Below are 14,190 nucleotides of genomic sequence, written 5' to 3'. Positions count from 1 at the left end.
AGACAATGACACACAGCTAAAGCTGCTCAGCCAGGCTATCCTGGAGGGATAAAACAATGCCCCCAGAACATCACTGAATACTGGAATCACCGAGATGAACTATCCAAAACGAATGGAATCATTTTCAAAGGGGAGAAAATAGTCATCCCTACCAGCCTCAGAGGAGAGATGCTGATCAAGATCCATGCAGGCCACATGGGAATGGAAAAATGCAAACTGAGAGCACGAGACATCATGTTCTGGCCTGGAATGGGTAGACATATAGAGCAAGTCGTGGAGAAATGCTCAATATGCCAAGAGCGCCGCCCATCAAACACCAAGGAGCCCATGATGCCTCATCGTATCCCAGACCGCCCCTGGCAGGTTGTAGGGACAGATCTCTTTAACTGGAACAACCAGGACTATGTTGTGACCGTCGACTATTACAGCAGATTCTTCGAACTAGACAGACTTCACAGCACCACATCGGCAGCTGTTGTCCACAAGCTAAAGGCAGCCTGTGCCAGGCATGGCGTCCCAGAGACCATAGTCTCAGACAACGGACCACAATACAAGTCTAAAGAGTTCGAGGCATTCGCCAAGTTGTGGGAGTTTACACACGTCACGTCAAGCCCACACTATCCGCAAAGCAACGGACTAGCGGAGAGAACTGTGAAGACGGCAAAATCACTCATGGACAAGGCTAAGGCAGACGGAAGAGACCCGTACCTAAGCCTCCTGGAATATCGTAACACCCCAGTCGACAACTTCAAATCGCCGGCACAGCTGTTGATGAGCCGCAGGCTACGCTCAACCCTCCCGAGCACCAACCAACAGCTGCGGCCAGGGGTAGTAAGCCCCAAAGATGGACATGATAAGCGAGTGCAGAGACAACAGCACCAGAAGAAATACTATGACAGGTCAGCTAGACCGCTGCCCCCACTACATTGTGGTGAATCTGTCAGGCTCCAAGAACATGGACGCTGGAGGCCAGCAGTAGTCATACAACCAGCCGACACTGCGCGGTCATACCACGTTCGCACCCAAGATGGACGCGAATACCGCCGCAACCGCAGGCACCTGAGGGACACAAAAGAGGAACACTTCCAGGACAGCGACGGTATGCCAAGTCCAGAGAGCGTCGATCAACCGCCGGAGACCAACGACCATGAACTGTCAGAGGACTCAGAAGAGAACTCAGCTTCATACTACACCAGATCCGGCCGAGCAGTGAAGCCTCGAGACATTTTAGACCTATAAATGTACAGGGTGCAGGCGGATCGCTGCCCTATTATAACACCATTTACCCCATTGAAAAAAAAAAAAAAAAGGGGTGGTGAAATGTAACAAAATATTAATGTATGCTGAAATGATGACTTACTATATGTGTTGAATCTATGACCTACTTACCTTGTTTACTTTTCGATATATTCCCATTTTGTTAGCAAGCTAATTCTACAAATAAGAGCTGCATATGGTAAGAGTGTTGAGACACACGACCAAATAAGCCATGAATACATACCTTATTCACAGCTGAAGTATTCAAATATTAAAGCAGACTTTCCAGAATAAGAGGGCACACAGTACGAACTGTAATACCTTGATACATGAATCTTTTATGTTTAACATATTAATCTTACCTGTTTACATTGCCTGGTCCTGACACAGGTAACGCACTTGTTATTGTTTACAAAGAAACCCTTACAGAGTATTGCACAACCTTTCTTTATTTCAATTTTGTTCATAGCTTATAAAGCTTTCTTTAAAAGAAGGAGGATGTAATATTCATGCTTTGAATATATCATTTACGACAGGCCCGCCAGGCGCACCTTCCTATTATGTATACCTGACAAGGGGTCCTGACAGTCAGTTGGCTGCCAGCCGTGGATGGAGTTACACTCATGCTTAACGAATGCTTACCTTTGAATAAATCTATAAATGCAATCTCCTAGTCCTGAAGATTATTCTATATAAATCGAATACGACAGCGCCCCGGCCTAAGGTACTTAGTACATTTTCACTGAAAGACATATTTGGTTATTTTTCAACGAAGAAAAATGAATGTTAAACCAGAGCTAGAAGTAGAAAGCCGGGCCTTTTGCTCAGCTGCTCCTCGGCTGTGGAATGCCCTCCCCGACCATCTGAGAGCACCACAGTCCGTTGATGTTTTTAAAAGGGGCCTAAAAATATTTCTTTTTAACAAGGCATTTGCCTGAATTATTCTTTTACTTTTAATTTGACTTCTATTAATTTGTATTATTATTATAATTTTTTTTTTATGTTCTCCCATTTCATTGGTTGTTTTATTCATTTGAGTTGTTTTTATTCATTTAACTTTTTTATCTTTATCTCCTGTAGCACTTTGAGATTTTCACAAATATAAAGTGCGGTACAAATTGAATTTTTTATTATTATTAAAGCCCCGCCCATGATTTATGATGAATTGAAAATGGGGGACCCTGATGTAAACAAGACGAAAGTATTTCTCTGGTCTGCATCCCCTTAACAATTGTATGTATTGAGCAGCTGTACTGTACTGTACCCATTCTGCAATCTGTTAATAAACTTTCCAATCAATCAATCAATCAATCAATCCCAACATCGCATGCGCAGTAGTGCACCGCTTATAGCCGCTGCTTGTTATTTTGTGCAACAAGATGGCGGTCGTTCCTGTCGAGAGTAGAGTCCTCTCTTTCAGCGTTTTCAAATGGAGCTCTTACTCCTCCACATATTTACCCGAGTGAGTTTTGCACGTCTTTATTAACCAGCCTATATATGTAGCGGGTTTTCGTTGCATACAGTATTGTTTCTTGGTGGTGTTTGTCTCCCTGGCCTGGCCTCCTGGAGCCACCAGCTACTGCTAGTTCTGCAAGGAGCTGCAAGGAGAGTTTGATTTGTTCACTCGTGCCGCCCGGTGGCTGTATGGGCGTAGATTCTTCCAATGCTTTGTTGTTGAGAGGACAGTCTGCGCCGCATACTAAATAAAAAAATGTAGTAATTTTTATTTAATTTCATATTCATGTCCCCGTGTTAATAATATTGGTCTCAAATCAACAAACACAGCTCATGTTAATATTAATGTCAACAGATCTCTCTGATGATGTGCTAAACATTCAAAGTCAACGTTGCGCTCATAGTCATAGTTTCTGGCTTTGCCATCGGATAATAATAATGATAATAATAATACAATTTATTTATATACCACCTTTCATACAAGAATTGCAGCCCAAATTGCTTCATATCAGTAAAATAGACACAACACGAGCATGCAATAGACATTATAATAATGATAATAAAAGCAATGCAGAGAATACGAAAAAAAGGGTCAAAGTAATGCAAGTAATAACAATATAAATATTGACTGAATTTTAAACCGAGTCTTTCTTCGTTAGATGGTCATAAAAAAACACTAGTTTGAAGTTACTTGGTTAATCTGTCCGTTTCGATCGATTAGTCTTGACATTAATTTAGTTCCTTTGTATATTATTACCCTGTTTTTTTGTTGTCCATTTTGTATACATATTTTTTTTATGTATTTAATTAATTTAAAATTCTAAGACTTTGTAGTAGTTATAAATAATAGCTATAGACGTGGAGTCGTTAGGTTTTTGACATACTACCGATCAAAATGTATATACTCTCTTTTCTGGACTCTTTTTGTATCACAAACAGTACTGTATTTGTAAATCTGGTATGTCATAAATGTATAGATGTAGCAGTACTGTGTGTCTGTATGTCCTGATGAATTGAAAATGGGGGACCCTGATGTAAACAAGACGAAAGTCTTTCTCTGGTCTGCATCCCCGGCTTAACAATTGTGTGTATTGAGCTGTACTGTATTGTACCCATTCTGCAATCTGTTAATAAAGTTTTCAATCAATCAATCAATCAATCAATCAATGAGACGAATCTGCTGCCATGTTTCTCCAGCTCAGCCAAAACGAACGCACACTAACTAGTCAGTGGGCTAGTTGCGCGGAGCTAAGCACTCCAATGGGACGTTTAGGTAACCAGCTCATGTTTATGTCAACACAGCTAATAAACCTGGATAGTTGGGTTATTATGTCAACGAATTCTCCCGAACGATAGCTGTACAGTTTGTTGGTAAAGTCATCTTTTATAGCTACTTGGCTGTTATTTGTGTTGCCTGTTGCAGGCTTCCAGGTTAGGACTTTTCTCTGTTTTAACAGAGTTAGCTAGCTAGCATAGCGGTAGGTGGTGGTAAACAACATACCATCACTCAGATCTAGATTGATTTTTAGCGCAACTTACTACTATATATGAGCACTACTAGCTAAAGTTGCCCACCCCATTGATCAGCATTCAGTATGGCACAAAATGGGGGACCCTGATGTAAACAAGACAAACGTCTTTCTCTGGTCTGCATCCCCTTATTAACAATTGTGTGTATTGAGTTGTACTGTATGGTACCCATTCTGCAATCTGTTAAATAAAGTTTTCATTCATTCATTCATTCATTCATTCATTCATTCATTCACATGTATACTATGTGTCTAGTAGTCATCATCATGGAAGGTGCAAGAAGCTACAATAGAAGGAAGGCTAGCATGCAATACTATTTCCTAGAGAAGAATAAATACACAGATGAAAGACAGCCATCAACATGCAAATGCTGTTCACCAAAAGCGGGTTTGTGCTGACTATCTGTCTTCGGAGTCCAAACAAAGACTTCTTGCAAAGATCTTGGGTCAGTTTTTAACGTTGTGTTAAACTCCAAATATTTCTCCAACATCCTTACGTGATCCACTCTATTTGGGAGTTGATTTAGCCTACATCACACACATACAGAATACAGATGAACTCTTACTGAAATAGATTGGATCACATTTTATTGTCATTGATTGCACAGCACGCACAGTACAATGCAATGAAGTGTATAGCACTAGGGCTGTACCGAAGGCTTCGATCATAATGTTGACGTTACTGTGTAACATGTGAATATGTGGAGTATAATATGACGGGTAGTAAATATGCTAGGCTAATGTATGTACAGTATTGTTATATATGATGGTACAAGTATGAATACACTGGTAGTAAACCATACTAGCCACTAGTGCGTGGTATAACTAATACGAGTCTGTATGGAATATATACAGATATAGGTAAAATGAGAGCTTTGAAAGGGCAGCTGAAACCAAGGTCAAAGGTGAAATAATTAGAACTTTGAGTGCAGCTAGTAATTTATTTACATAGTATGGTTTTGTCAATATTCCAGTGTACAGTTTTGCTTGTTTGTACAGTGTTTCCCAACCCCCTCCAATGTACAGTAAATTACCTAGTATGGTTGTCAATATTCCAATGTACAGTTTTGCTTGTACAGTTGTACAGTGTTTCCCCCCCCCTCAACCCCTCCTACCCAACCCCCCCCCCCCCCCCCACCCAACCTCCTCCAATGTACAGTTTTTAACGTCAAATGTATATACTCTCTTTTCTGGACTCTTTTTGTATCACAAACAGTACTGTATTTGCAAATCTGGTATGTCATAAATGTATAGATGTAGCAGGACTGTCTATCTGTATGTCATATATGTCCTGATGAATTGAAAATGGGGGACCCTGATGTAAACAAGGTCTGCATCCCCTTAACAATTGTGTGTATTGAGCTGTACTGTATTGTACCCATTCTGCAATCTGTTAATAAAGTTTTCAATCAATCAATCAGCTAGGTGGCAAGGGTAGCTGTGCCGGTGAACACGTGAGGAGGCTTTTATTTGCCAGTACACCGACAGGATCTGACGTTAATTAGAACCAAGTCGACACACAAAGCTGACTTATTTTTTCTCACCCTCATCTACAGAAACATCTTGGTGGACAAACCCTTCGATCAGTCCTCCAGGTGGTCTTCTGAGAGCAACTACCCACCACAGGTAAATCTATCGTCTAGTTCCAAGAGACACCCGTATCCCTGCTGTTTGTCCAAAAACAGAGTTCCCTTGTGTTGATGACCATACCAGTCTAATTCTGTGTTCCTAGGTGTGTGTTTTAGCTGATCTCAGTTTACCTTACTAAGTGCCATTTACACTACCATTGATGTTGAAAAAGGATGGAAAAGAGTTGCTAGGCATGTAATTCACCCTTGTGAAAACCACTAGGTCATATGTTTTCACTAACGTTACGGTATTCTTAGTACAAGTCATTCAAATCCCCACATCAAACTTTCGATTTCAGTTGTTGGGTGCGCTTGTCATCAAATACCGGGTGCTCCCAATTGATGCGTCGGTTTGAATGGCTTGTAGTAGAGTAACAGTAATGTTCGCAAAATATAGAACCTAGAGGCGTTCACATGGGTGAATTATGGTGTAAAACCTTCAAGTCTCAGTGTTTTCAACATCAATGGCAGTGTGAATGGCGTTTAGTAAGGTAAGCTGAGATCAGCTGAAACACATATCGTATACAAACCACCAATCTACCAACACAGAAATAGGTAAAGGTGGGGGAAATCTCTGGTAATGCTGAGAAGTTGCCATTATGGTATATTACTGTATCCAAGGAAGAATTCCTCTTCCTCTGTAGACGCTGTATTACAGGCCAGTGGTGAAAACAAACAGGGAAGCCCTAACACGAAAACTAAGAACTAGAGATGGAGATATGTTTTCATTCTCCAGTTGATTGACTGAACTCTCTGTACAATGACTTAACACTGGTAAATATGTAAGGGATAATGTATGGCTACGAGGTCATTGTCGCAAAATAATTGACCGACACGGAGTTTAAAATACCGAGGCGCCGCGCCGAGGTGTTTTAAACGTAGTGAAGGTCAATTATTTTGCGACAATGACCGAGTAGGCTATACATTATCCCGCTTATTACATGGCTAACTTACTAACAATATACCTAATTCATTTTACATCGACTCGCAACACTGGTTCTGGCTGCGTTCTGGCTCCGCTCGTCGCTCCGCCCCCTGTCATCGCCGGCAGCAGAACACCGAGTGTCTAATTGCACTGAAACAGTGTGTGTCAGTGGGCTTGATTGCGAACAGCTGCGCACTGCGGTCATTATTGAAAAAACGCTGTCGGGGGGCTATTGACCAATCACAAGCAAGCATTTCGGCGAATGTGAAAACGCCATGTAATAACAGGTTTTAAATAGAAGTTGCAAAAGTTTGTGGCTGTAAATTTTTTTTCATGTTTGTAATCACTAAGTAAAACTGACCTATGCTTCAATTTATAAAGGTGCTATTTGTAAGACTTTCTGTTGTTTGGGATGAGGAATATGTACACTCAACCACATACAAATATATAGAATAAGCCCCCCCTCCACCCCAAAAGGAAGAAAAGGACCGTTAGACTCATTCTAGCTTTAAAATTTAGCCCAGCTATGACCTCCAAAAGACTGTGATTTCAAGCTAGAGCAGAGAAATAATTCTACTCTAATGCATTTAGGTAAATACACTTATTTGCAGGCAATTAAGAGGTTTAAATTAGTCTACTTAGTAGAATAGTTGAATATATTGGTTGTCTCTGCAGAACTTAAATTTAATAACTTTGTCTCTGGAGAACTTAACAATAACGTTGTCTCTGGAGTAGTGTTGTCAAAAATATCGATTTTTCCATAAATATCGATTCTGAATATTTAAAACAGTTTCAATACTAATTTCCCGCAATATCGATACTTTCTGCACTATCGATTTTCAAAAAAATCCCCCCCCCCTCAAGAGTCACATTTTATTTTTACAAAAAAGTGATGTTTGGTGAAAGTTAGATTTGCACTTTATTAATCCCAATAGGGAAATTCATGTTTTAAGTGAAGTTTGGTGAAAAAGCAAGTTATTACACTATTAATCGCAATAGGGACATTCATCTTTGTTTGATCAAGAGTAACCTTTTATATATATATTATTTTTTTTTAAATGAAGATTGGTGAAAGTTAGGTTTGCACTTCAATCCCAATAGGGAAATTCATCTTGGTTTGATATTTTTTTTGTGTCGAATAAAAACAAAGGTTATTTGAATGATTTCTAGTTTTCAAGAGAAAAAAGAAATTTAAAGAAATTTACATTTTAAGATTAAAATCTTTTCCCTGTGGTATCGAAAATTGTATAGAATATCGATACTTTTCAAGGTATCGTATCGAAGTTAGAAATTCCAGTATCGTGACAACACTACTCTGGAGAACTTAACAAGAACTTCGCCATCTTCCCCAGAGTCAGACTAGAGGAGTGATGTCAATTTAATTTCTGGGCATCCGTTTTGGAGTTGTCGGAAGTTATATTTCTTCACCTTTGACCGAGATAGGCTAGCTGCTCTTTACTGCTTCCAGTGCTTGTGCTGTAAGCTTGTCTAGCATGCAACGGGACCCCTCTCTGGGGCACCTGGACCTCTCTCTGGGGCTACTGGACGCACAGAGATTAAACTGATATCAATCTTCTTGTCTTGCACTCCGGGGAAGATTGCAAGTCAGTATATCTCTGAAAATGTTGGGGTGTTACTTTTAAGAAAGGGAATGTATTAGGGGTGTAACGGTACGTGTATTCATCGCGCGAATTTACGGTACGGCCGTCACGCTGCGGTACGAGCAGCCATACAAAGAATACGCCTCACAGCGCACACACACCAGTCGCCCAATCGAACCGTGACCCCAATACCGAGGTACGTACCGAACCGTGGCTTCTGTGTACCGTTACACCCCTAGAATGTATGCAAATTAGGGCTGCACGATTAATCGTAAAAAAAATCGTGATCTCGATTCATAGACGTATGCGATCTCATTTCTAAATGACGAGACTATTCTGATGTATTTGCATTGGCGTCAAAATGGAGATCAGTTGCATTAAAACACTCGCTCCTATTCCCCTATGCATTCACGTCACGCTACATTCACGTGTTGACTTATTTGCTTCGGAACAATCCCAGTTGCGATATCAATCACACTTACACGATGTAAAGCAAAACACACTATTAATTCGACATTCAATATATTCAACATTCAAGTTTTGTGTTGACTTGTCGCCAGATTCCTGTTTTTGGGTTCCAGATGAGACGGAGCTGTACAACACAACGGTTCCATAGCCTGACGTCTTATAGTCATACAGTCCAAAGTTTATAAAAATCCCACGGAAAATTAGTTTTGTAGAAACGTTTTTGTAATGTGTGTACCGGTAAAAATACAGTGTTATTATCCAAAATGGCCATCCACTTCATAACATCCTGACGCTAGAGTCAGGACAAAGGTCAGAACCGATAGTGGTCATTTGACGGAGCGTTTGTCAAATGATGCCCTGAGCTGACTGACGAGAGAGCAAAGTGCCGCGACGCACGCATGTCCCGCGCACGGGTGTAAGAGAGGAAAAGAGACTTGAGTTATTTTGTATGTTACAAGACACTTTTAAGTTTTTAAGTCGATCACTTTTGTAACTGAGGGGTACAATTCCCTGACTGTATTAATAAGTATGGTATCATTAAACCACTACTGTCTTATGTACATTACTACTGGCCATACAGTACACAGGTATATGATGTGAACACCTCCACAATGACACGGTTCCACACACAACTGGGTTTAAGAATATTTATTAGCAGCAATGATAGTATATAACAATACTTTACGTAGGGTCGCTTATAAGGCAAAAGAATGTGCGTCAGCAAATCAATAACGTATGTCCATTCTCATATTACGCAGGAGACAATGAATACAACCTGAATCTTAGGAATTATATCTATGGTACTCTAGTAAGGCAGCGGGAGACACCGGCAGGGTCCCTCCGGTTGTAGGCCAGCAAGGGGAGAGGATTTGTCGGTAGTAGAGTCTGGGTCAACGATGAATAGAGAGACTCCAAGTACAGGAGACGGTGCAATAATCTCTTGATCCGCAGACGAATAACAGCTGTTCTCCGTGGCATGCAGCTCCGCATGGAAGAAAGCTAGCCAGCCTCAGGCTTCTGAGAGGCGGGCTCGACATTGCTCCTCACAGGGTAAATCCCACACAATTGTGGGTGTAGGCGATTCTCCGCTCCATCAATTACAGGACCAAAGCAAATATAATCCAGCCGAAAAGGGCTATGTAGTCGTCGGGTAGGTTATCCAGTGTACATAATCCACACGGTCCTCGTCTAGGGCTCCTCGGGTGAAGGCGCCAGGTTAAGCTGCCCAGCCTGGATAAGCACACTAGCTGGTGCGAGGAAGCGTTGGTGATGCTGGTCACTGTAGAACGGTAGCCGCACGATACACTATACATAAATAGACTATTACTGAATTAATAGAATAGGTCAAACTCGACGGTACAGCGTTAAACTCTGATACTTCAGCTATCAATTCGCACGCGGTCTCAATGCTCTATTTGGGGCCAAACGGGCCCTACTTCACCGCACGTTGTATCGTGGGTGAGGCTTCACTTGGGTAACTCGAACTAGGTTAACTAACTTCTGTATTCACCTGCGCCGTATTTATACGTTAGGTGAACAAACTAGTACCAGCCCTATTCCTGTCTCGTATCCTTGCGCAGAGCCGTTCATGTCCAGGCAAGTCTTTGACGGTGACTTTGAACCAGACCTTGGGGGTATGGCAGTGGCGCCTAAGGGACCGCTGTCCAATAGGAGAACGAAATATTATGGTCTGTACTAGGGCTGGGCGATATGGAAAAAAATCATATCGCGATAACGATATGATAATTTTATTTTATTTCTCGATATCGATAATTATCGAATTGTTATAAGTATAATTTTTTTTTTTTTTTTTTTTTTTTTTTTTTAACAACAGATGTATGTTTATTTTGCAGCAATTCTTTGTCATTGCCGCCATCTTTAGTGTTACATCCCCTCACACTCCAGTTCTCAGGCTGCAGCTGGTTTAAAAGCTAAAGTAAACCGGCTTCTCTGCTGGCTGTGGCTCCAGAGGAGTACAGTTCTGGCTCTGCTAGTTTATTTTCGATCTTTTGGCGCTTTTTTGGTGGACAAACCACCGCACATGTGCACTGTGACTCGTGACTGGAGTCTAGTTCTGCTAGCACACATAGCCTACTGTGTACAGACGGTTTCAAAATGTATTTTAAATTAGAAAGCAAACAAAATAAATGGACAAGAGAAAAAGAAATCTGAATTAGGTCAGTATTGTCATTTGGACAAGCAAAGCCATTACTTTAAGTTGCAGGCAAGAAAGACAAGTCTGTCCACTGTCTCTGGTTTTAAAACTGCCCTGTTGCAGGTATAAAAAAAAAAAAAAAAAACGGTTAAAAAAAAAAAAAAAAAAAAACGATTTTTCGATATCGATTATTAAAATATATCGCGATATTTATCGTTATCGTTATATCGCCCAGCCCTAGTCTGTACTAGGTTAAAGGGATATTCCGTGTATATGTACAAAGAATACACAAGGGATATCAGACGATATACAAATCCTATGCAATATATATCAATCAATAAATATATATATTCGGTTTAATCTGATCCTTCGTAACAACTTTGATATAATGTTATGTTGTCTGTTTAAGTGCAATACATGTTTTTATTGAAAAAATAAGAATCGTGTGAGAGAATCGTGATCTCAATTCTTAGGGAGAAAAATCGTGACATTTTAGCCAGAATCGTGCAGCCAGGGACCGAAACTAAAGCCCGCCGCCCGCCAGGGGCGGTCTGTTTTTACCTTTGGCGCATGACACTTAGAGGGCTGCCCGCCGTGTGGCGTGTAGACGTGTAGTTCATAAGCAGGCCCCTAAAAATATTTGTATGCGAACGGTAAAAATCAATTACGCGCACGCTGTGCGAATACAGATTATCTCCTCTCTCGTCTTTTTTTTCCTCCACTGCGAGATCGTTAAAAAACTACAAGTCCCACATTGCACTCAAGCCAATCACAGTAGAGTGAAGTGACTGGTTTCATGGGAAATAAAGCAAATGACCAATCGGAAGCTCTAATTTTTCTTGTTTACTTCCTGAAACTCCGCGATCAGGGCTCTCGTTTTCCGAGACACCAACTTATTATAGTCTCTCTTACCAATAGCAATAGATTTTAGAACACCTAGATTTATCGATAGCAATAGTAATATAACGTTAATGCAACAAAACGAATGCCTTACTTTGTTAATCATAACGTTGATGCAGTAGCGTATGTCGGTGTGTTGGCTGTAACGGACATGACAATAACATAACGTGTACACATTAAAATTGCGATAATCTATTCTAACATTTTCAAATCGATGCAGTTGAATTTCCCCCTTAGGATCGATGCATTGTTACACCCCTACACCAAAGTCACTGGCCCACTGTGTATCTGTGTGTATAATAACTTGGCTAGCGTTATCAACAGCAGAGGTGGGCAATGGGTCCAGCTGCAGCACCGGAGTGCAAGCGATGTGATGTAATTGGCAGACTCGACTGTCAATCAATGGTCTACCTGACACGCAAACTCAAACAATGTTTCTGTACTGGAGGTGTGATTGATTGATTGATTGAAAACTTTATTAACAGATTGCAGAATGGGTACAATACAGTACAGCTCAATACACACAATTGTTATGGGGATGCAGACCAGAGAAAGACTTTCGTCTTGTTTACATCAGGGTCCCCCATTTCAATTAATCAGGAAAGTGTACAGTAGGAAAGTGTACAGTATTTCAATAGGCAACCCTGAAAGGATTATTTTTCTAGAAGAGCAACACAGCCAAAACAGACAGTGGAGCTGTTTGCAGATAGCAAGCATTTTGACTTATTGCGTGGTGGCGATGTCTCGCAGATAATACAACTACAAGTATGATTATATAATATATATTTTATTTTAAAAGAAATTGTATATATAAAATATATATTGGCAGGTAAGAAATATGCTTGGCGGGTAGACTCTTCCCATCTACCCGCCACTGGCCGGTGAGTCAAAAAGTTAATTTCGCTCCCTGCGTGCAGCCCTAATGCAACTATACCCCACGTTGATATTGTCTAAAAATCATGCATTGGGCCTTTAATGACAATAGAGCATCTTTTCAGCTCTACCGCCAACGCTGTAAACGGTGGGAGTCGCTCACCTTGTTTGCAGGGTTATAACTATTTAAATATTATAGCTATATCTGCAATACTATGGCCCATTCGACATCGGGTATCTATCGTTCAAGATGTGGGAAAGTAATATTTTTTATACATTATCGTTTTATACCGTGGTGAATATGTATAGTTTTAGAGTGGTCTGGGGTAATTCCTAGAACGCTAGTTATATTTCGTATTGGCATTGCGTCCCGCTCTTAAGCCATACCGAGATATACCTCATCTCATTTACCTAGTGTACTCCATCAACGAATAAACCAAAAATACACCCAGCACCTGCCAGGCCCCGCCCCTACTGCCGTACTATATTAGTACTGGGCATGGCCACCACTCACTCTATCTCTATTTTCGTTTCCATCATAGCGGATGCAAGACGCCCTATGCAACTAGTTGTTCGAAAAGTTTAGATAATATTGAGTGCTTACGGAGATTTGCTTACCCCTGGAATCTTCGGGGTATGTTCCAACGACACGTCGGGTCTATTCTGATGTTCCCTCGTCTTGTGGCAGCAGATCGAGGAACAGCATGCGATGTTTGGCTTGCACACAGGTAGGCCCTGTGTCATCAGGCATTGATGCTAGTGTTAGTAATGCTGGTTTGTTTTGTTCCACAACCGAGTTGTGTGTCGGCGCCAGGGGCGAGATGGTTTGGTGAACGTTCCCCTGAAGTGGACTGTTCCAAGTGATCCTGGAGCGTGCTGCTACACACTAATGCTAACGCTAAATGCTAATGCTATTTCTAATGCTAACACTAATGCTGAAATGCTGGGCACTGTTCTAATGTTCCCCGCCGTGGGATGTTGCCGCTTTTCCCTCCTCTTAACCGGTTCATTGATGAAGGTCAGTCGGTAGCTAATGTGGGGGGTTTTGCCGAGTCCTATTTTACCCTTTTACGGGTAAATGGGTTGACAACAGGGTGCAGGGCGGGTGTGCCGTGGCTAGGTAGCCTAGCCAGGTAGCATCGATCCTGTGCCTCGGCGGGGTTGGACGGTGTCCCACCCGGAAGCCGATGCTTGAGAGCGAGTCGGCCCGGCGGGTGGCAGTAGAGCTATACTGCTGCAGGATGGAATTTAGCTCAGCTGACTGTTTTCTGTCCACATTAGCGTTGAACGCTATGCTATAGTGGGGCTACTGTTTTTGTTCTGTCTCTCTGCTACGGGAATGTCTGTCTATGCTACAGTCTTCCCTCTCAACCATTCATGCTGACGGTCAATCGGTGTC

At 41.4% G+C, this 14,190-nt stretch overlaps 1 protein-coding gene across 2 annotated transcripts in view; it reads left to right on the top strand.

The window, feature by feature from the left end:
• Positions 1 to 2,636: 2,636 nt before the first annotated feature.
• Positions 2,637 to 14,190, top strand: part of mkln1 (muskelin 1, intracellular mediator containing kelch motifs) — a gene marked incomplete at its 5' end in the record, with an annotated part of 84,707 nt that continues 73,153 nt past the window's right edge. For both annotated transcript variants that reach the window (XM_084330893.1, XM_084330892.1), the window contains 2 exons: positions 2,637 to 2,719; positions 5,798 to 5,867. In XM_084330893.1, coding sequence (XP_084187019.1) covers positions 2,637 to 2,719; positions 5,798 to 5,867 — 153 coding nt within the window. The remainder of the gene's footprint in view (positions 2,720 to 5,797; positions 5,868 to 14,190) is intronic.

This window comes from Notolepis coatsorum (assembly GCF_963971535.1).
Source record: "Notolepis coatsorum genome assembly, chromosome: 15".
In the NCBI taxonomy this organism is placed as follows: Eukaryota; Metazoa; Chordata; class Actinopteri; order Aulopiformes; family Paralepididae; genus Notolepis; species Notolepis coatsorum.
This window is presented reverse-complemented; position numbering and strand designations above follow the sequence as displayed.